Source organism: Oryx dammah, unplaced genomic scaffold (genome assembly GCF_014754425.2).
Source record: "Oryx dammah isolate SB20612 unplaced genomic scaffold, SCBI_Odam_1.1 HiC_scaffold_21, whole genome shotgun sequence".
Taxonomy (NCBI): Eukaryota; Metazoa; Chordata; class Mammalia; order Artiodactyla; family Bovidae; genus Oryx; species Oryx dammah.
Window position 1 is genome coordinate 14,750,144 of NW_024070205.1, and position 24,153 is coordinate 14,774,296.

Below are 24,153 nucleotides of genomic sequence, written 5' to 3' on the forward strand. Positions count from 1 at the left end.
AAAAAAAAAAAGAAGTATCATTCTAAACTTAGGAGCAATAAAAATAAAAAAGGAAAATGCATTAAATATATCCTAAAAATTTTTACACATAGTTCAGTTCAGTTCAGTTCAGTCGCTCAGTCGTGTCCGACTCTTTGCGACCCCATGAATCACAGCACGCCAGGCCTCCCTGTCCATCACCAACTCCCGGAGTTCACTCAGACTCACGTCCATCAAGTCAGTGATGCCATCCAACCATCTCATCCTCTGTCGTCCCCTTCTTCTCCTGCCCCCAATCCCTCCCAGCATCAGAGTCTTTTCCAATGAGTCAACTCTTTGCCTGAGGTGGCCAAAGTACTGGAGTTTCAGCTTCAGCATCATTCCCTCTAAAGAAATCCCAGGGCTGATCTACTTCAGAATGGACTGGTTGGATCTCCTTGCAGTCTAAGGGACTCTCAAGAGTCTTCTCCAACACCACAGTTCAAAAGCATCAATTCTTTGGCGCTCAGCTTTCTTCACAGTCCAACTCTCACATCCATACATGACCACAGGAAAAACCATAGCCTTGACTAGACAGACCTTGGTTGGCAAAGTAATGGTTGGCAAAGTAATGTCTCTGCTTTTAAATATACTATCTAGGTTGGTCATAACTTTCCTTCCAAGGAGTAAGCGTCTTTTAATTTCATGGCTACAGTCACCATCTGCAGTGATTTTGGAGCCCCCCAAAATAAAGTCTGACACTGTTTCCACTGTTTCCCCATCTATTTCCCATGAAGTGATGGGACCGGATGCCGTGATCTTCGTTTTCTGAATGTTGAGTTTTAAGCCAACTTTTTCACTCTCCTCTTTCACTTTCATCAAGTGGCTTTTTAGTTCCTCTTCACTTTCTGCCATAAGGGTGGTGTCATCTGCATATCTGAGGTTATTGATATTTCTCCCGGCAATCTTGATTCCAGCTTGTGCCTCTTCCAGCCCAGCGATTCTCATAATGTACTCTGCATAGAAGTTAAACAAGCAGGGTGACAATATACAGCCTTGACGTACTTCTTTTACTATTTGGAACCAGTCTGTTGTTCCATGTCCAGTTCTAATTGTTGCTTCCTGACCTGCATACAGATTTCTCAAGAGGCAGGTCAGGTGGTCTGGTATTCCCATCTCTTTCAGAATTTTCCACAGTTTATTGTGATCCTCACAGTCAAAGGCTTTGGCATAGTCAAGAAAGCAGAAATAGATGTTTTTCTGGAACTCTCTTGCTTTTTCGATGCTCCAGCGGATGTTGGCAATTTAGTCTTTGGTTCCTCTGCCTTTTCTAAAACCAGTTTTAACATCTGGAAATTCACGGTTCACGTATTGCTGAAGCCTGGCTTGGAGAATTTTGAGCATTACTTTACTAGTGTGTGAGATGAGTGCAATTGTGTGGTAGTTTGAGCATTCTTTGGCATTGCCTTTCTTTGGGATTGGAATGAAAACTGACCTTTTCCAGTCCTGTGGCCACTGCTGAGTTTTCCAAATGTGCTGGCATATTGAGTGCAGCACTTTCACAGCATCATCTTTCAGGATTTGAAAGAGCTCAACTGGAATTCCATCACCTCCACTAGCTTTGTTCATAGTGATGCTTTCTAAGGCCCACTTGACTTCACATTCCAGGATGTCTGGCTCTAGGTGAGTGATCACACCATCGTGATAAGCAGTTAACAATATTTAAAACAGCAAACAGGAAAATATTTACCATTAACAAAAAAGGCTGACTAGATGTATTTCTTCTTTTGTGAATTACCTATTAATAATCTTTGTCCATTTAGGGAAATTTAGTTTTTCTAATCCATCTGTATAACTTTCTCATGTAAGAGGACACAAAAGACTTATCACCTATTCTAAACATTAAAGCATTAAAACAATTTAATACAATTAGCTCAACCAATCTTCAGAACCATATTTTCAGCCAGAGGTCATTTCCCCCCATTTTATTTACTCAGTTTCCTCACCTTTAATTTTCTCCAGGTCAGCTCAAAAAACTCAGGTCAATCAGGTTTCAAATCCTATCCTCATCGTAATGCATACTACATCAAATAAGTACAATTTTGAAAAGAGTAAGGACAACACCAAAATTATGTTCAACTAAGTCTATTAATAACATAGACTATTTTCATTCACTTTGTGGCATGTTTCTTTTTTTAATGGAAAATTCCTGTCTAAGAAAAATACATTTATAATACTCAATGATTACATAAAACAAAATAATACATCTATATAAGCAATTATTAGAGTTAGTGGCAAATGTGCTCGACAGATGTAAAGTGTAATTAAAGACTGTTTTGTTCTTGCTTTTTTCCAAACAAGTATTTTAATTTTATTCAAAAATCCTGAATTAAATTTTTTATACATTTCATCATTAGAATGTAAAATATAATTTTACTATGATAAAAATTACTAAGGATATTTTTAAAGGAGATCATAAAATCATTATCAATAGAATAAATATATTAAGTGCATTAGATTTTATATAAACAATGTTTCAAACAATCAGTTTGACAGATAACAATGATATATAAAGGATTTATCTGACAAAGACAATTACACAAATAATCTATAAAGACTAATCTACAACCTTGTAACTAAAAGCACAATTTAGCAAAATTAAGACCAGATAATATCAAATTGAAGCATTAAAGGGAAGTATGGTTTTCCAGGAAGGCCCAGAACTGAAGCAGCAGAGAAGTGTGAGACTACTACTATGATTCATCCTCCTTAATAATCCTAAAAGCATAGACTAAAGAAGTAAAAGCATCAAAAAAAGCACATAAAAATTCAAAAGTCAAAAGACACATATCAAAGTATCTATAAATAATAAATGTGGCCAAAATATCTATTAGTTTTTCTAAAATAAGTCTCAAAGTCAATCTATTGAAGGAATAGGTATTCCATCCAGGACAAGTTCTTAACATCTCTATGTCTCAATTTCCTCATCAGCAGAATAGGTCTAATAAGAATATGTTCCACAAGTACCGTAAGTTTTCAATGAGATACTATCTGTAAAGTACTTAGAAAAGGGTCTGGAGAATAACGGCCATACCAGAGTTGTCTATTACTATCATCATCTATACAATTATACACTAAAATATAATTTTTATCACCTAACAAGGAAAAAAATTTACGAGTGAAAAAAGTTCTCACCTCTTCTTAAGGATTGGAGGTTTATTGAAATGATGGTTTAGACAGAGGTTTTGTTATAGTGTGATGGTTGTTTTTTTTAAAAGTCCTATCTGTTAGCATTATATACCAAAGTACTACAGGAGTTTTAGCAGTTGGGAGAGAAGGTGAAAAGGAAATGACAGAATGAAAGAAATTCTCGCCAAAATGTTGAGAATCACTGAAAATGAGTGAAAAGCACACAGGGATTCATTGTATTATTCTACCTAATTCTGTATTTGAAGGTTTTCATAATAGAAAGTAAAAAAAAAAACAAAAACCTAAAACATTCAATTTAATATAATACGGTAAAATATTTTAGTATTTTCTTAACTCTAATAAATCATTTTTTTTTAGTGGTTTCCTTTAAAAGCTCTTAAATGTCACATGACGTTCCTACTCAAAATGCATAAGCATTGTACTGGAATACATTAAGAGCTAATAATTATTTGTAAAGGGAATAAATAGATTTAAGACTAAACAGCTGTGCTGAAAGCCTTCTCAGGATTAATATCATAATTAGACTCATCTTAGGATAAATTCTTTCATATCTTACGGTGAATATGGATACAGCAAACAACATAAATTCATGATATTTAAAATAATACAAATCTACATATACAAATAATTCTGAATTGGGAATGAACAAATTTTTAAAGAATGAAATATATCCTTTAAATGTAAATATAAACTCTTCAGAGGCAACTGTGTTGCTTTACAAAGATTTTTTTACCAAATAGTTATACAAAACATGAAGAACATACTTTGGTTCTAAGACTAATTTTTAAATGTCTGAAAAAAAAAACCCAAAAAACTAATATAGAAAAAATCAAGAGAAAATCTACAGATCTCTATTATTAAAAAAACCTCCTTATTATAGGTTCTGACAAACCAGAGGAAAACAACACCTATCTCTGTATTTTATTAACTGCATGTAGTGGTGACTAGGGGCTTCCCTGGTAGCTCAGCAGTTAAACGAATCCACCTGCAGGGCAGGAGACACAGGTTCAATTCCTGGGTCGGGAAGATCCCCTGGAGGAGGGCATGGCAGCTCACTCCAGTATTCTTGCCTGAAGAATCCCACAGCAGGCTACAGTTCACAGGGTCGCAGGGAGCCAGACACAACTGCATCATGTGAGCATGCAGATGGTGATTAGAAACACAGATCACTTACGGGCCTCATCACTCAGCAAGGTATTTTAAAAAAAGAACTCAAGTATTGTAATACAGACAACTATGCATACAGAACTATATAGCCACTATCTATGAAATCACAGACCTTCCCAATACGGTCTAGGAGAAACAGAAAATAAATTATCAAAGATGTCCAAAACAAGCCTAATAGAACACTTCAAAGCATCACTGTGTCCTGCCATTTCATAATGCAATACTTATAGTATTATTTTAAGTTTTGCACCATTTCCCTGCAATAATGAGTCAGCATCCAAACAAATCTTAATCAGGAAACACCCTGAGAGGACAATACTTACAAAGTTTTTGAGATGCAAGTTGTATTGACTGACCCCATAGCTTTCTATCTTGATTTCTGAGACTGTCATTGATGAAATGAACTGCAGGTATAGCTTTGTGCTGGGCATGTTTCAGTAATTTTCCTGCCTTCATACGATCCAGCTCTTGTACAACCACCCAGGGAATTATTAACACAAGTCTGTCAAAGCCTAAAAAATAAAAAGATTTCTTATAAGTCAACAAATATGTATTAAGCTACTAAATCAAACTGCCATAGGAGAATTAAAAGTTTTAAAGAAATTCACAATCTAAATAAAGAGACAATACATAAAAATAGGGACTTAAAACAGATACAAGTGTCAAGAGAACATTTCAAAAATAAATACTAATACAACCGGTGATCAAAGAAAAGTAAGTTTAGAAGCTAGATTAACCAGTAAAGGCTCTTTTTTATTCCCCTTTTTACTTAAGCTGATTATGCTGTGCGCACTTGAGCTTAACAACATATCCAAATGAAAGTAAGTTTACAGGGAGTAAAAAACTCACATCACTGTTAATATAAAATGTTAAATAAGAAAATCAGAATCAGTCAGTATGTTTTATAAATACCTGGGATTTCTCTTGTCTTCAAAAGTCTAACAAATTTGAGATGATTCATTAGAATATTTGTGTCAATAACAATTAGAAGTTTTTTGTCTGAAGCAGCATTTGCTAGGGAAAAAAAGCAAAGTGAGAACAGACATTTGTAACACACTTGTATAATAAATAAAACTTTGTTATCATAGAACTCTGACAGCATTCTTAAGGAAATCCTTTAAAGAACAAAAACACATTTACTCCAATTCTTAAGAGAAAGAACAGTAATCAGTGTTTAATTATCCACCAGTAGAATATTGCATATTACTTATGGGTAGATTTTTAAATCATAAACTAACTTATGACAGCAGTAATTATGTTGTCAAACCCGGTACTCTATCACTGGTAGTTATCCAGTAGGAATGATAAGCTAATCTTAATATATTGTGAAATAACACTGAAAAGATAAATATGTATAAAAAGAAAGAAAACTAATAATACTAGTATTATTTCTTCTTAGGGTCATATTAGGAACAGGTGAACTGATTCACAGATAAACAATAAATTGGAAAATGCAACATGAATATAATGTAGCAGCATTACTATTTTTATAAATGCCATTCAAAACTGTATACTAGCATACTCTGGAGGAATAAGAATAATCACAACAGTAAGAATAATCTCAGGTTTTCTTCTCCCAGGAGTAAGAATAATCACAGTTTTACTATATAAGTAAGAAATTCATGAATACCTTTGAGAAAATTGCAGTGTTTCTGATCAGTGCTTTAACAAACTTGAAACTGTTAAAATTTATGATTAAGAACAAGACTAACAGATTACTCATAATTCTGATTACTGTCCCTAGGCAAAAAAAAGAAAGAAAATATTTCTAATTGCCTAATAATGTGAGATATATAAAGCAAATGATAACACAAATCTTAGACCTGATTCCTACAGCTGAAAGAAATATACCATATTTTATTATTTCAAATGAGCACATTTTAACACTTTCACCTAAATATTATAAAAATTGAACATTGAGAAAACACAGGAGATCGCAAACAGTCATATACATAAAGTCATATACATACCAGCAGAGGAATGTATATCATGTTCTACCACGTCAATTTCCATACTCATTAACTCTCCTGAAGGTGGAACCTCAGGTAAATCCATACTTTTTCCCACACGAGCAGCATGAAGCTCTTCTACTATCTGCATCTAAATTGCAAAAGACCCGCAAAACAATATTTTAATTATTTTCTCTTCAGATTAATAAGAAAGCAATTAATTCTTAATTCGCTTAATATGAGATAGTCTGTGGAAAGCAAAAACTTTACAAAAATATGGTAAAAAAAACCCACAGATTTATAACATATACAAGGTTTAAAGGAAAATAATTTGAAATAGAAGATATATGTATATCTATAACTGAATCAACTTTGCTATACAGCTGAAACTAACATAACATTGCAAATCAACCATAGTAAAAAAAAAAAGCTCTTTAAAAACAATAAAATGGCTCTTCTCTTATTCTTATTACAACCTTAGGCAAATCATTTAAACACCATGGGTCTCAGTTTATCTGCACAATAGGAATGGTAAATATTTGTATCCTTTTGGTACTTTTTGTAAGGATTAAGTGAAATAAGATGAAAAACCTCACATAGGGTCTAATACATAAGAGATAATAAGTTAATTCTCCAAAATAAGTTAATTATCATTTCCATTCTCACTTCAAAGTACTTTAGGAGCCAAATATGTTTTTGTCTGGATGATCAGCACTCTTCCTAATTTCTAAGATTCTTAATTAACTATGAAAAACTGAAATCCAGATCTTTATACTGTTTTCATTTCAGGGAAGTAGTTCCCTGATGTATTATAATATTAAGAAATTAAAGTATAACCTAATTTTAGAGAAGAGGTGAGAAATCTTTCTTCTATCAAGGGGCACTGACCCAGAACACATAAAAATATAACTGACTGTCACAAATAAAAAGCAATCAACATGGTTTTAAAGTTCCCTTTAAATAGAAAAACCCAAAGTATTCTCTGAATCTAATTTTAATTTAGAAGCAGAGAACATAAAATTACATGCAATACTTCTATTAGGTTTGACCAGAAGATTCTAGCTGAGAAATGAAGCAACAGGTAAAAAATAAATATGTATGTGTTTTCACTTTCATCTTATTGCTAATTAGAAAAATGAGGCAAAAATATTAATATTATACTGTATTTTGGCAAGCTGAGGCATAAGCATGCAAAAACATAACATTAAATTAAAATAGAGCTTATTAGAAAAAAAAGGCCAAAAGGTGATTGAATAAATGGAAATACTTTTCCAAAGAATTTTTCAGGACTTCATAAATACTTATTTACTGAATTAAGTAGAGACATCACTGTTATTTTCATACTATAACAGTTTTTATCATCATTATTTTTTTGTTAAAATAGGAATCCCCTGTCTTAATTTCATTAAAAATATTCAAAGTAAACAAATATATCAGTAACCTCTTGATCTGTATCTTGAATACTTTCAAGTGACACTGAAGAACATGGTGCTTCAAAACTCTGAAATGAAAAGTAATTTTATTAATTAATTAAGAAGCATACACCTAGAATAAGGTTTTTCAGCTATGGAACTACTGACATTCGGGATCAGACGATTCTTTGTTTTGGGGGTTAATACTCTTCTCACTTCAGGGAAGTAGTTCCCTGATGTATCATAATGTAAAGAAATTAAAGTAGAATCTAACATTAGAGCAGAGGTGAGAAACCTTTCTTCTATCAAGGGGCACTGACCCAGAAGACACAAAAGTATAACTGACTGTCACAAATAAAAAGCAATCAACATGGTTTTAAAGTCTTCTTTAAATAGAAAAACACAAAGTGTTTGGGGTTGTTCCAAGCATTGTAGGATGTTTAGAAGTATCTCTTCCCTTTACCCACTAGATACCTCCCTCCCTCCCATCCCTGACAATCAAAAATGTCTCCATCCCTTTGCTGAAACAATTTCAGTGTTATAACAGAGACAGAATTTGATGTAAATGGAGTTGAAGAGAAAATTATCTATACTTCAGTTTACATTCCTGTAAGCTATACTGTTTGGGGGTGAATACTTCAATAAATGCAATAGAAAGAAAAACAATGAACTGAAAAAAAAAAAAGTCTCCATCAAATCAGTTGCCAAATACCCACTAAGAGGCAAAATTGCCCCCAGATGAAAAACTGTCCCCAGAATAGAAAAGCCTCATTCTATCAAGTCATGAAACATAGTAGAAATTCTTTAAGATTTACTCATTCATATACATGCCTCCCTAAAAATACTCATCTTCTAAGAACAAAACATGCCACCTTAAGAAACAGAAATAACCATGGCAAGGATAAAAAGAATACTGGGCCTTGGTGGTGGGAAATTTTCATCCACGAGTAAATGAACCATTTCTAAAAGTGACATGTCAAAACAACAAAAGAAACTTGAAGATTATTATGTGGCTGAGGGAGGGAAAGACTGAAAATGTATGGGTGTTTTATTTTTTGTCTCCCAGCAAAGACTGAAGATCTCTCTAATTTCAGTTCTTCCCTGGCACTTTTGGTGAGTGGCTGAGACTTACCCAATCCTACATACAGGTGAGAAGGAACTTAACTAAGCCTCTACTGAACCAAATCATCTTCTAAGAATTCGCCAAGATAACATCAAACACACATGTATTTCAAAAGAAGCTGGATATAAACTGCAGACTCTCTTTAAGAAAGTGTATCCTATGTTGCTTTGGGAATTGAGCTTCTACCCTAACTTTCCAGTATCAATCTTCACACAATACACCACCACACTCGTCACACACGTAGGCCCATTACAGCCGCACTCTCCCATGACCGTGGACTCTAATGCTTTCTCCACCTGACTTTAAATCTGACTGGAACTTTAGATTCTCTTCAGCTAAGGAGTGCCAACCAAGCTAGAGATCATTATAGAACTTCCTGCAACTTCTGACATTCAAAGTCTTTTCATTCTTTTACTTGGGTCACTACTACCCTTCAGTCTCTTTGACAAGTCACTTTCAGTGATTTCAAAAAACTTTCTATCAACTTCAAATCCTTATTATAAAAGAAAGTCTTAGAGGGCATTTAACTTTGCCTTCCCCCTTCCATGTTTTATTAAGTCCATGGATTGGGATAAAGCCTTCCCTGGAGATGACAAAAGGGAGTAACAACAATGATGGTATAAATGGCTTTATTTGCTGGAGTGATTCTAAACTAAAAACCTGATTATTCAGTGGCTCTGTCCTATCTACAAGATAAAAAGCAGTCTTTCCCAGAAGAGATAAAGGAATCCATTGCCTAGACCCTGGCTTCCTCTCCAACTTCCTCTCATATAGATTCTCAACACATCTCAAGTCAAAATGAACAACGTAGTGCTCATGTATGCTCGCGCCATGCAATTTCACAACTCTGGGCCACTACACAACTGATCATTTCCCCTGGCAGGACAACACTTCTATTCTTTGCTCTACACATTTTTCAACTCCAAGCTTAAGAATCTCCAAGCTTAAGAGAATCTCTTAAGAATCTCTTAATGAGCCCTTCCTTAACTCACTTCCAAATTTATTCTAACACCAGCCAAGTTCCCAGGGCTCTAATATTTTCTTCACTGTATCTGAAATTCTATTTGTTTACTAATCTACCTCTCTGGGAACTTCTTGAGGGTAAAAGCATCTTATTCAAACTCTAAATGCTTAATACATAATAACATTTAGATAAACTGATGAATTTCTACCCCCAGAGACTTATAAGAATTAAGTGAGATACCATTTATAAAAGTGGCCTATAAACAATAAATCTCTAGAATATTAGTTCACAATGGTGAGGGGAGAATGCAAACTGAAAAGGATAACAAAGAACTATAAGCCTAGGGAAAAAAAGAAGTCACTTTCTCCTAGGAAAGCATAACAGGATCACTGAATACAAAAAAAACACAATTACTTCTTTGTAAACTCATTATTTCAGGAAGACAATTATCCACTGAGGAATTTATGAGGAAAACAAATATAATATTAAAATGATTAGCTACTGTCACTAATAATGTTAACGATAACATATTCAAGATAAGAACAATATTTACTTGCTCCTCCTGCGTCTAAATGACTTTCAGTCAGATAAGACTGCTATCAAAGTAATATAAAGAGTTTTAATTCCAATAATTGAAAAGTAATCATGCAAAAATTGCTTCCCCTACAACTTAATATTCATGCTATGTACCTCATTCAGTTTTTATAATAATTCTAAACAGAGAGCAAAAAAGTGTGTAAGATACATCTCATACTGTTCCTTAGATATATAGCACCAGGGGAATACCAAACAATGATACAAAGATGTTCAGTGAACATACTGGAAAACTCAGATTCCTTTCTTGCATTCTACTCTAGAGAACTGGTTATACAGCACAAGAAGAAAACTGAAGCTTTCCTTTAAGAAAGCAATAAAAAGAACAAACTCAATTCTTTCCTTCTTTGGACCTCTTCAAGTTTAGTGAAAAAGAGTACTCTTTCTCAAGCTCTTCTGGCCCCCTTGGTTACAACCCCTCCATTTTTCAAAGGAAGTATCTTATACAACACTCTATAGTCTTGATTCCTAAAAAGAGGTAACCACTGCTGTTTATAAGCAGTCTCTAAATTTCAGAGCTTCTAAAATTCCAAAGTTCTAAAAGTTCTCCTAAAGATAAATAATTTTATTTGCCATAGAAACAAGGCTATCACAATTAGGTTTTCAAATTAGTCCACATATGCTGATTTACTGCATAATTTAGAAGCAAAAATAGATGTGCCAAGCTTTCTAGCCTAGATCTCTGTATACATAATTCCCTCTGTCTGGAACATTCCTGCTTCTCCCATCTCACTCCACCTTGTCTTCACTTGAGTAACTCCTTCCTATTCAACCACAGGTCCCTGGTGGCTCAGACAGTAAAGTGTCTGCCTACAATGTGGGAGACCCAGGTTCGATCCCTGGTCAGGAAGATCCTCTGGAGAAGGCAATGGCAACCCACTCCAGTACTCTTGCCTGGAAAATCCCAGGCATGGAGGGGCCTGGTAGGCTACAGTTCATGGGGTCACAAAGAGTCAGACACGACTGAGTGCCTTCACTTACATGTTATCCCCTCCAGTAAATCTTACTGAATTAATCCAGCCAAGGCCATGTTAATCCCCTGCTATGTGTTCCCATGTAAGGTGATTAAGTATTTGTCAGACTTGAGGTGGCTGTTTCTGTACCTCCTCATGTAAGAAAGTCTTTGAAAAAGATGGCTGTGATTGTGGTACCTGGCATACAGGGCGCTCAAAAGAATAATTTGTTAAAGGAACAGCTATTTGGAATATTAACCCTGGAATTGTTGTACCTGGAGTTAGAGAAAACTGTCATAGTACTTCTCTGATAGGATTATCTATAACTGCTTCTTCTGTATTTTTACACAGTCCCTTCTACTTTGGGTCCCTGATAGTTGCCAGGATAGTTTCTTAAGGAAGTTGGAATTTACAGAGTAAAATAAAAGAATCAACATACCTTCCTGACTAAACAGAATCTGCCTTTTACGATCATTATCTAGAATAGAAACAACTCAAACCTAAGTGTATTTAAGCTCTTTACTAAGGTTCTGTATTCATTTTGCACTACCTTACCTGGGTTAGGTTTTCACCAGAACTTAAATCATTAATTTCTTGATGCTCATGATATTCTCCTTCCCACTCATGAACAGTCTGCTTATATGTGGAATCTGAAAATAAATATTCACTTCTATGCCTTGTAAACTTTAATGAAAACTGTGAGCCTTCTGGGCATTCTTTTTTCTCCTGTTTAGTCTTTAACTTGTTAGAACCTAAACTGAACACATTTTCTTGTACAAGATTCTGGAGGGTATTGCGGGATTTTACCGGGATTTTGAAATTAATCCTTCTCCTTCTAGATTCAAAGGGTTCCTTAATTATCTTGCTGGAATTACAATCCTGAGAAAGTTGGATTCTCTTGCATTTCTCCGAAGCACATTTTTCAGAACTGTCTCTAAATTTATTGTACCTTTCTTTCTTGAATTCCTTCATCTTCTCCCTCTGAGCAAGTAAATGAGGCCTTTTTTTTTCACTTGCCTGGCCTTCAGCTTTTGGGTTCACATCTTTGGCCACCTTAGGACAGCTAAAGTTTTTAATTCCATGGTTCAGCTTACTCTTAACATTTGCCAATTTAATATCTTTAACTTGAAAATCTACACATTTACTTATATCTTTCTTAGTTCCATTTGAAGAAGAACTCTGTGTAATAATCTGATTATTATTTGAATATGATGTTTCCTGGAGTGTAACAAGTCCTTGGGATGAAGAATCAATTTTTGGTCTCTTTCTTGGAAGGTCAGTTTCTACATTCAGTCTGTAAAGCAGCACAGAAAATTAGGTAGACATTACAATTAAACATAATACATAATATTGCACTGTATCATTTTAGTTAGGAAATGAAAGAACTGGCCTGATATGAACTTTATTAAAAGTAAGAAACAACTACATTATTAATAAAGTGGAAAGGATTACTCAATAAATGGTGTTGGAATAACTGGTTTGTTATTTGGAAAAAAAAATTTACAGCTTTATATAACATCAGATGATGTAATCCCAAATAGATTAAACATTCAAGTGCTAAATAATTATTATTTCTGTAATTGCTATACTTCATATTAAATACTTAAAAACCATAAAATAAAAAGGGAACATTTATCAGATTTCTTAATAAAGAACTTCCTAAACTTAATAGCAATGGGAAAAATATCACAAAGGAAAACAGGAAATGTAAATGACTACAGTAGTATATTAAAAAATAATAAAATTAAAAGAACTGGGAAATGGCATATGCTACAAATGTGACAGCTTATTAGCCTTAGTAAATTAAAATCTCATCAAACAGTACTAAGGCTCTAGAAAAAGACATGAACAGAAAACCAATGAATTAGAAAAAGGAAATGGTTAATAGACATTTTTGGGAGAAATGTTTGACTTCCCTAGTAGTCACAGATGTGCTAATTGTGATGTACCATTTTCTTCTATCAAATTAGTCAAGATTATTAAATAACACTAAATACTGGCAAGAGGTTGTTAAATGGACCCTCTCATATGTTGCCAGTGGAAATGCAAAATGATATAACAGTTCCACAAAGGAATTTGATGATATAATTAAGAATTCTAAAAATGTTCTTATCTTTTAACTTTTTAGTAATTCCCACTTTAGAAATCTAAGGAGAAAAAAGCTAAAAATAGACTGAAAATAATAAGATATTCAATTCAGGATTACCTGTAAGAGCAAAAAGTCAGGTACAAGGTAAATGCTAAAATTTTGGAAATGACTAAGAAACATGTCATTCTACCGAATACAATAAACTATCAAAGTCATTTCAAAGGATGTTTATGCAAAATTTTCAAAGACATACAAAATATACTGGTATACTATTAAGCAGAAAACAAGCATGGCATAAATCTGTATACATAAGACCATCGCAACAGTTTAAATAAGCATAGTAAACAAGTCAGAAAGAAACATACTAGAATGCTAGAAGCAACAATAGCTAGAGGTGATAATATTTTCCTGCACAATAAAACTAGATATTACTATGTAGTCAGAAAGAAACGGGAAAAAATTTGATGAGCCACAATCTATTAATTTATATCAGTAAAGCCCTGAATGCCTTTTAAGTGCCGGTTCTCTGGACACTGGGAGGCAGTGGAGGACACAGCAAATACAGCCCTTCCCCCTCATTACTTTACTGTCCAGCAGGGGACAGAGAGACTGTGAATAAGTAACTTCTCAAAGAATTAACTATGGCAAGAGCAAACTATAAACATCTCAGAGTTTCCATAGGAGTTTCACCTGAGTCTTCACCTGGTTTTATTTTCTTTGCTCTTTCTACAAAAAGATTGCCTATCATTATTTACCTGTTAATAAATAGCAATGAGACAAAACTTTAATAGGACCCTGTTTGGCACTTATTAGCATATCATATAAGACATTAACTGTAGTAAAGAAAAATCAGGAAAACAACAAATGAAAGAAAATTTTAATAGGACCCTCTAGTTTTCTGAGCATTTTGAAATTCCTATTTGTTCTTCATAATAGTCCTGTGTGGCATATTTCATAGCAATCTATACACCATGGTCTGTAAGGTCATTAAACAATGAAAACTCAGCATGTAATACCTTTAATTATTCCTACTATTTCCCAAGTTCTCTAGTTGTAGCCACACTCTGTTAAATTAACATAGTTTTAGAGCTATATCAATTCAATAAGCTACATATTCTCTTCACGGGTAATATGCAAAGACAATTTATCCAAAATGATTAAATCAGCCTCATAATGTCTTCTATTACTGTTATGTAATGAAGTTATGTGTCTTGCAAGGGTGTGTCAAAATCAAATTATTTGAGATGCAAATTAACATTTTTGTTGAAAGTAGTATTTACATAGTATAGAATTCTGATAAGATTTTTTATTTCACTCAACTTTTTCTTAAATTTATACAAATATTAAGAAAATCATATCTGTGATTTAGCTCTAAATATGTGCCTACAAAACAGTATTAAACAAAATAAAGGATTCTGCAAATCTAAATATACAGTCTCACAATTCAAAGCTAAAAATTATACCAAGGAAAAGGGAAAATTTACCTTTTCAGTTCTTGTCTTCTTTTCATATTACAGTACAGAATATCTGCAGGATCTGATTTCTGAAAGAAAAAAGGTATTACTTAGGAAATATAAATTGTGAACTGAGGAAAGAGATTGGGAGACAGTATTTTTCCATACTTATATGTTAGTGAATATGTTAGAGACAGCCTGGGACCTGGGACCCTTTACTGTAACTGCTGCAACACTTGAACCTGGACACACCTCTTCTCTAGCAACAGAATACAAAGAAACTATATGAGACTAAAAATGACTGTCTGCATGCTCAGTTGGGGCAAATTATGGACAAAAGACACAAAAAGACCAAAAAACTGCTACTCATGAAGAGCCAGGAGCAAAAAGCAGGGTACTAAGCATGCCCCCTGCAGTCACCACTACCAGAAGGGTGGGCAAAACACTTCATCCTTCCAGCCCTATGTCTGTGCACACCCCTAACTTCACCCCATATAACAAGCGAGAGCCAAGATGGCAGAGAGGGAAGGTGCCACAAATAGTGCCCTTACCAAATGCTAGTGGCAACCATGACACCCAGGTGGACAGGAGGAACCTCTGAGCAATATACTAAGGGGTAGAATATAGTGGGGAGTGAGGGGGAAGAAGCAGGGGCTAGCGGGACCAGTGCTCCTGAGGAGCAGCTCGGGGAGAGGAGTTCCCAGGCCTTGAGAGGCACACTTACCTCAAGGGGATCAGCGGGGACAGGCAGAGACCCTCGGAGGTCAGAAAATCAGGGGCACGTACCTGGAACCTACTCAACCCTGGGAAGCCTGCTGAGGCCAGGGGCCTGATCCTTTGTACTCGAGGCCAGAAGCATTCCAGAGCCCCTCCAGGCCCGGCTGAGCTTAGGCAACCTGCACCCCACCCCCACCCAGGGCCTTTATCTGCAGCATGGGCCCTGAACATAGGGCCCACCCCCACCTAAGCTCTGCCCTGCAACAGCCAAGACTTTTTCCAGATTTTGTTCTCTTTTCTCTTTTTTTCCTATTGCAGTTCTGTTTTAGCTTCCAGTGGTTGTTTCACTTCTATCTTTATTTTTTCTAATATATGTGTTAGTTTTTAAAATTTCACTTTTTGTTGCTGTTGTTGTTACTCTGTGAGGCTTTGTGGCTTGTAGGATCTTGGTTCATGGGCCAGAGGATGGGCCTGAGCTCCTATGGCAGGAGGGCTGAACCTGGTGGTTCTAACAGAGAACCACAGACTCCAGGGAATATTAATTTGAGTCTCTTGTAGGGGTAAGGACTTTATATTAATATAAAGTCTCTTGGAAGTCCACATCTCAACACCAAGAAGTAGCTCTACCTAACTGCCTGCAAACTCCAGTGCTGGAAGTGAAGTGAAAGTCGCTCAGTCATGTCTGACTCTTTGTGACTCCATGGACTATAGCCCGCCAGGCTCCACTGGATTCTCCAGACAAGAATACCGGAGTGGGTAGCCATTCCCTTCTTCAGGGATCTTCCCAACCCAGAGATCAAACCTGGGTCTCTTCCATTGTAGGCAGATTCTTTACCTCTGAGCCACCAGGGAAACCCAAATCTCAGAGCAAACAACTAGGAAGACAGAAGCACAGTCCCACCCACCAAAAATATGTGACGACAAAAACCCAAGTTACAAACAAACAAGCACAATAAAAAGTTACAAGACCAAAAAAACGAAGAGGAAATAGACAACTTACCTGAAAAAAAATTTTATGATAGTAAAAATGATCCAAAAACTCAGAATGGAGGCACTGATCAAGAAAATACAAGAAATGTTTAACAAAGACTTAGAAGAACTAAAGAATAAACAAACAGAGATGAACACAAAAACTGAATGAAAAATACACTAGAAGGAATCAATAGCAGAATAACTAAGGCAGAAGAATGAAAAACAAAGACAGAATGTGGAAATAATGGCCAAGGAACAGGATTTTAAAAAAAAGAAAGATTGGAAAAAATTAGAGACAGACCCAGAGAACTCTGCACAACACTAAATACACTAACATTCAAAATACTGGGTCCTAGAAGAAGAAGGGAGAAGAAATGGTCTGAGAAAATATTCGAAGAGATTATCATCAGAAACTTTCCTAACATGGGAAAGGAGATAGCCACCCAAGTCTGGGAAGTACAGAGAGACCCATGCAGGATAAACCCTAGAAGAAACACACCAAGACACATACTAATCACACTAACAAAAATCAAATACAAAGAAAAAAATATTAAAAACAACAAAAAATAACACACAAGGGAATTCCCATAAAAATAACACACAAGGGAATTCCCATAAAAATAACATACAAGGGAATTTCCATAAGGGAATCAATCTCTCAGTTGATTTTTCAGCAGAAACTCTGCAGGCCAGGTCAAAGTGGCAGGATATAGTTACAGTGATGAAAGAGAAAAATCTACAACTAAGATTATAGCCAGCAAGGATCTCATTCAGATTTGATGGAGAAATTAAACACAGACAAACAAAAGCTGAGAGAATTCAGCACCACCAAGCCAGCCTTACTTACTCAAGGATTTTAGCCTTCTAATTAAGTTAGTGTCCTTGGCTCAGTGGTAAAGAATCTGCATGCCAATGCAAGAGATGCAGGTTCGATCCCTGGGTCAGGAAGATCCCGTGGAGAAGGAAATGGCAACCTACTCCAGTATTCTTGCCTGGGAAATTCCACGGACAGTGGAGCCTGGTGGGCTATAGTGCATGGGCTCACAAGAATCAGACTCAACTCAGGGACTAAACAAAGCCAGCCTGCAAAAGGTGCTAAAGGAAATTCTCTAGGCAGGAAACAAAAGAGAAGATGACCCACAAAAGCAAATCCAAAACAACTGCTACCCACTCTAGCATTCTTGCCTGGAGAATCCCCATGGACAGAGGAGCCTGGTGGGGTACAGTCTATGAGGTCGCAAAAAGTCAGACAGGACTGAGCAACTAAGCACGGCACAACACCATTTACAATAGCCAGGACATAAAAGCAACCTAGATGTCCATCAACAGATGAATGGATAAAGAAGATGTGGTACATATACACAATGGAGTATTCCTCAGCCATAAAAAGGAACTAGATTGAGTCATATGCAGTGATGTGGGTAAACCTAGAGTCTGTCAAACATAATAAAGTAAATCAGAAAGAGAAAAATAACGTACACCAATGCATATATACGGAATCTAGAAAAATGGTACTGATGAACCTATCTGCAGGGCAGGAATAAGGATGCAGATGCAGAGCACAGACTTAAGGACATAGTGGGAGAAGCACAGGGTGGGGCACACTGAGAGAGTAACACTGATATATATATATATACACATACAAAAGTGAAGAAGAACTAAAGAGCCTCTTGATGAAAGTGAAAGAGGATAGTGAAAACAGCTTAAAGCTCAACATTCAGAAAACTAAGATCATGACATCCAGTCCCATCACTTTATGGCAAATAGATGGGGAAACAGTGGAAACAGTGTCAGACTTTATTTTCCTGGGCTCCAAAATCACTGCAGTTGGTGACTGCAGCCATGAAATTAAAAGATGCTTACCCCTTGGAAGAAAAGTTATGACCAACCTAGACAGCATATTAAAAAGCAGAGACATTACTTTGCCAACAAAGGTCCGTCTAGTCAAGGCTATGGTTTTTCCAGTGGTCATATATGGATGTGAGAGTTGGACTATAAAGAAAGCTGAGTGTCGAAGAATTGATGCTTTTGAACTGTGGTGTTGGAGAAGACTCTTGAGAGTCCCTTGGACAGCAAGGAGATCCAATCAGTCCATCCTAAAGGAAATCAGTCCTGAATGTTCATTGGAAGGACTGTTGTTGAAGCTGAAACTCCAATATTTTCACCACCTGATGCAAACAGCAGACTCATTGGAAAAGACCCTGATGCTGGGAAAGACTGAGGGCAGGAGGAGAAGGGGACGACACAGGATGAGATGGTTGGATGGCATCACCGACTCAACAGACATGAGTCTGAATAAACTCTGGGACTTAGTAATGGACAGGGAGGCCTGGTGTGGGGCAGTCCATGGGGTGACTAAGAGTGGGACATGACTGAGCGACTTAACTGAATTGAACTGAACTATATGTAAAACAGATATCTAGTGGGAGGCTGCTATATAGTACAGGAAACTCAACTCCATGCTCTGTGATGACATAGAGGGGTGGGACTGGGGGTGGGGTGGGAGGAAGGCTCCAGAGGGAGGGAATATATGTATACATATACCTGATTCACATTGTTATACAGCAGAAACTAATACAACATTGTAAAGCAATTTTACTCCAATTAAAAAAAAAAAAATTTAAAAAAGAAACAAGGCAGCTCCCACCTCAGTGACTGAGAAAGCAAAGGAAACTGTTCCTTGTTCTCCCTGCTGTAGCAGGCACCCCCATTGAAATCTTACCTGAACTTCTTATCTGGCATCTGATCACTTTCTATTGACTATGGGCAGGCCAAAAACCCTGGTCGGTATCAGGTTGACACAATAATTTTCTTAATCCTTGCAATAATCTCATCAGACAGATATTATTAGTATCTCATTTTACAGACAAAGCACCCAAGGCTCAAATAGAGCAAAATATCCTCAACATTACAGAGCAAGTTAGTCTCAGAACCATGATCTGAAACCAGATTTCTCTACCCTTTCTATTCTACCACCCTGTCTCTCTAGGGGCAGAGGGCTACACACAATAAAAATAACAGAGAAAGAGGATATAGTCCCTGTCCTAAAGAACTCAGAGTAAAGCAGTCCCTGTCCTAAAGAGCTCAGAGTAAAGCAAAGGGATAAAGTAGAAAGAAGTACAAGGATATATACAATAAACAATAAAATAAAGCAGAACAATAAACAGTAAGTTGTAAAAGAGTTTAAAAGATCAAAACCCAAAAGTTGGGATGTACCAAGGGAAAAAACTAGGCCAAAAATATGCTAAAGATTGAGCATATATTGAATAAAGATGAATGCATAAAAGAAAAAGGCATTCTTCATTAAAAACGCTTAGACATTCTAAGAAGCTGGAGATGACTAATATAAATTCAGCAGAGAGAAAATAAATCAGCCTACCTAGAAGGGCTGTTTTGAGGAAGAAGAAAAATTAAAACTGGATACTTAAGGTATGACCAAATTTAAAAGGGTCCTGATTCTTTGCGACCCCATGGACTATACAGTCCATGGAATTCTCCAAGCCGGAATACTGGAGTGGGTAGGGATTCCCTTCTCCAGGAGATCGTCCCAAACCAGGGATCGAACTCAGGTCTCCCGTATTGCAGGCAGATTCTTACCAGCTGAGCCACCAGGGAAGCCCAAATGATAAACTAAAAAAGTAAATGAAGATTTTTCAACAGAGGAGAAATATGATGAGATCAGTGTTTTAAGAAGGTTAATACAGCAAGAATTGCAACAGCAGTTCCATTATGTGAAAACAAATTCTTAAAAACCCAAATCTGCATTCATGGAACCTTCACAACTATTTTCTCTTATTACCTACAACAACTGTGCAGCAATCTTCATATACTCCTAACTCTTCCCTTGAACATGGTGAGCACTTCGCAACTATCCATGTACCAGGTTGATGCGTTTAGTCCGCTGTCACTGTTCCATGTTATTTGGCAGACAATGGGAAAAAATCTGGACTTCACTTTGTTGCTGCAAACAATTTTGTGTCCTTTTACAAGTCACTTAACTTTCTGGATCTCAATTTCTGAATCTGAAAATGCAAACATTATCTCTGCTCTGGTGACTTCAAAATGAAACTATAAAGACAAATTTAACCACATACAGGAAAAGACTTAAAAATTATCTAAAGTTATATTCACGTTGTCTAATCCCACATGATAGGATCTATTAGCACAAAGGATGAATTTGATAAATGCTTTTCAGTGAGTAGCAGGGAAAAGCTGTTCTTCCATCTATTGGCTATCAAAAAGCAAGTATAATATCAAGAAAAAATTAATGGAAAAGTAATAGGAGAATTTATATCATAAACCTTTCAATTGTACATTAAAACTTTAATATCATTTTTAGAGTTATAGTATCTAATGGAGAAGGCAATGGCACCCCACTCCAGTACTCTTGCCTGGAAAATCCCATGGGCGGAGGAGCCTGGAAGGCTGCAGTCCATGGGGTCGCTGAGGGTTGGACACGACTGAGCAACTTCACTTTCACTTTTCACTTTCATGCACTGGAGAAGGAAATGGCTACCCACTCTAGTGTTCTTGCCTGGAGAATCCCAGGGATGGGGTCACACAGAGTCGGACATGACTGAAGTGACTTAGCAGCAGCACAGTATCTAAATACTCACCAGTTCTCTCTTCTCTGTTGACACAGATCTTATAGAGCAAGTTGAACAGGGAGAACTTACTGATGCTTTTTTCTCTCTCTTATCCTAAGAATGTCATTTGGAAAAAAAAAAAAGGAAAGAAAAGCACAAAATAAAGCATAGTGTAAGAGAGCATTCTTTTATCAATGTTGTTATAAATCAAGATTCCTTCTGCATTAATAATAAGTTTCAGAGGAGAACAATGTTTATTTATTTATTTAGCTGTATTGGGTCTTTGTTGCTGCGCACAGGCTTTCTCTAGTTGTGGAGAGCAGGGACTATTCTCTAGTTGTGGTAGGAGAGCCTTCTCATTGCAGTGGCTTCTCCTGTTGCAGAGAACAGGCTCCAGGTTTGAGGGCTTCAGTAGCTGCAACACCTAGGCTCAGCAGTTGTGGTGCACAGGCAGCAGTTACAGCTCTCAGGCTCTGGAGCAAGTGGGCTCAGTAGCTGTGGCTTACAGGCTTAGTTGCTCTTTGGCATGTGGAATCTTCCCAGACCAGGGATCGGAACTGTGTCCCCTCCACTGGCAGTTGGGTTCTTATCCACCATACCACCAGGAAAGTCTGGGAACAATGTTTAAAGGCATACAAACATTGGTAAGAGGAAAGGAGACTTAACTAGAATCAGAAGATCTAAGCGGTCTTGAATAAGGAATGAGATGGGATAGAAGTGGGCTTCTCTGGTGGCTCACATGTTAAAGAATCTGCTTGCAATGCAGGAGACCTAGGTTCAATCCCTGAGTCAGGAAGATCCCTTGAAAAAGGGAATGGCTACCAACTCCAGTATTCTTGCCTGGAGAATTCCATGGACAGAGGAGGCTGATGGGCTACAGTCCATGACTTGCAAGAGTCGGACGTGACTGAGTGACTAATACTTTCACTTTTTCACTTTCACTTGGGTTAGAGGTAATATAGCAGAAAGTTGCAGACAGCTCACATAAGGACATTGGGAAATGGTACTGCCATAGTGATACTTGCTACTGCTGCTGCTGCTAAGTTGCTTCAGTCGTGTCCGACTCTGTGAGACCCCATAGACAGCAGCTCACCAGGTTCCCCCATCCCTGGGATTCTCCAGGCAAGAACACTGGAGTGGGTTGCCATTTCCTTCTCCAATGCATGAAAGTGAAAAGTGAAAGTGAAGTCACTCAGTCATGTCAGACTCTTAGTGACCCCATGGACTGCAGACTACCAGGCTCCTCTGTCCATGGGATTTTCCAGGCAAGAGTGCTGGAGTGGGGTGCCATTGCCTTCTCCGATAGTGATACTTAGTCTTCTACAAAGCAAAACCATATACCCAGTTATTTTTTCAGTGGCTCCTGAATTCAACAGACCCAGGAGAAATGTATTTCAAGTACCTACTGTGTATCAGAGACACTTTTCTAGACAATGAGAACAGATTAGTGAAAAAAACAATAAAAGCCCCTGCTGTCATAGAGGTTACACCTACTTTAGGTTTAACTTACAAATAAGTAATATATTTAGGGTGTCAGATGATGCTATTAAAAAAATAATAATAATAAAGCAGAGAAAGGGGTCAGGAAGTGCTGGGAGGCAAGGATGAGGCTTTTGCAATTTTAAACAAAGTAGTCAAAATGGGTCCCCACTGGTAATTTGACATCTGAACGGAGACCTAATGAAATGATGGAACAAACCCTGTGAGTATCTAGGGAAAGTTTTCAAGTTAAAGGGAGTAACAGCAAGCACAAAGCAGGAATGTGCCTGGCTTACTGGAGCAGCAATAAGGAAGCCAAGGAGTGGAGAAAGCAAAGGGAGAATGAGATGGAGATGAGATGGTGACAGTAATGTGTTTTCTGTCCCAGCAAAGACATCAGCTTTTTCTCTGAAGTGGAAAATCACTAGAAAATATTGAGCAGAAGAGTGATTTAACATTTTAATAGGATCACTCTGCCTGTTATGCTGAGAACACAAGAAGGCAAAGGTAGAAAGCAAGCTGTTTGCCTGGATCATGGTGAAAGCAGTGGGAGTGGTAGTCACACTCAGCTGACAGAATTTGCTGATAGATGGGATGCAGGCAGAGCATGATGCCCAGGGTTTTGGTCCAAGCAACTTAAAGAATGTAACTGCAATTTACCACATTGAGAAAACAGGCTGGGCACTTGAGAGAGTATAGTTTAAGAGGAGAAAGAGCCAAAAAGGATGCTGCCAAGCCTCAGTTTCTTCATTTGTATAATTGGGATAATAACAGTACCTACCTCATAGAGTTGAGAGGAATAAATAAAATAATGCAAGTAAAGACAAACAAAAATGACTCTTTCTCAGTCAGAAGAACAAAATATTTACATAACTTGTTTTAAAACTGAGGTGTATTTTTTTCATCATACAAAAATACAACTGTAAAACAGGGTATCTTTAGGTCAATAAGTCAAAATTCCTACTTCAATATTGGATGATAGGGTGGTGCCTTTTCTCCGAGACGTCTCCTTTTTTTCACAAGATTCTTTGTTGGACATTTTGCAAAGCTAAAAGAAACATCAAAAACACATTATGTGTGTGGGTTTTTTTTTTTTAAAAACCATTGCTACAACAAAAACATTAGAAATCATACTTATTTCAGTTTCTTAAAGATTGGAGTTTTATAAAATAATTTTTGTATTTTACTCATTCTCAACATGATAGGATTGTCTCATTTTTCCACTTTATTTATATTCTGCCTCATGACCTGTTCCCTTCCATGGGTGGGGATGGTCACCTTTTAAGAAAGACTCTCAAAAACATGCCTTTAAGGCAAACCTCTCTCTAGCATTGCATTCCCATTTTCAATTGCCTGCAGGATTATTATATTTTGCCCCACCCACACCTCAAAACCAATTAGTCATTAAGTCTTCATTTTCTCAACACACCCTCCATCTCTCACTGAGTGAGATGTCGGGCAAAACACATACATTTTTTGAGTCCTAGTTCCACTACGTGTAAAACAGAGATAACTCATCCGAGAGG

The 24,153-nt window shown here is 36.7% G+C and overlaps 1 protein-coding gene across 3 annotated transcripts in view; it reads right to left on the reverse strand.

The window, feature by feature from the left end:
* SWT1 (SWT1 RNA endoribonuclease homolog) overlaps nucleotides 1–24,153 on the reverse strand; it is a 104,913-nt gene that overhangs the window by 76,809 nt on the left and 3,951 nt on the right. For all 3 annotated transcript variants that reach the window (XR_005725034.1, XM_040263801.1, XM_040263802.1), the window contains exons 2-9: nucleotides 23,592–23,675; nucleotides 21,179–21,262; nucleotides 14,904–14,962; nucleotides 11,886–12,624; nucleotides 7,726–7,785; nucleotides 6,306–6,435; nucleotides 5,248–5,349; nucleotides 4,659–4,847 (exon numbers count right to left, since the gene is read on the reverse strand). Coding sequence is in view for 2 of the 3 variants with exons in the window: in XM_040263801.1 (XP_040119735.1) it covers nucleotides 4,659–4,847; nucleotides 5,248–5,349; nucleotides 6,306–6,435; nucleotides 7,726–7,785; nucleotides 11,886–12,624; nucleotides 14,904–14,962; nucleotides 21,179–21,262; nucleotides 23,592–23,666 (1,438 nt within the window). In the remaining variant the exon portion in view is untranslated. The remainder of the gene's footprint in view (nucleotides 1–4,658; nucleotides 4,848–5,247; nucleotides 5,350–6,305; nucleotides 6,436–7,725; nucleotides 7,786–11,885; nucleotides 12,625–14,903; nucleotides 14,963–21,178; nucleotides 21,263–23,591; nucleotides 23,676–24,153) is intronic.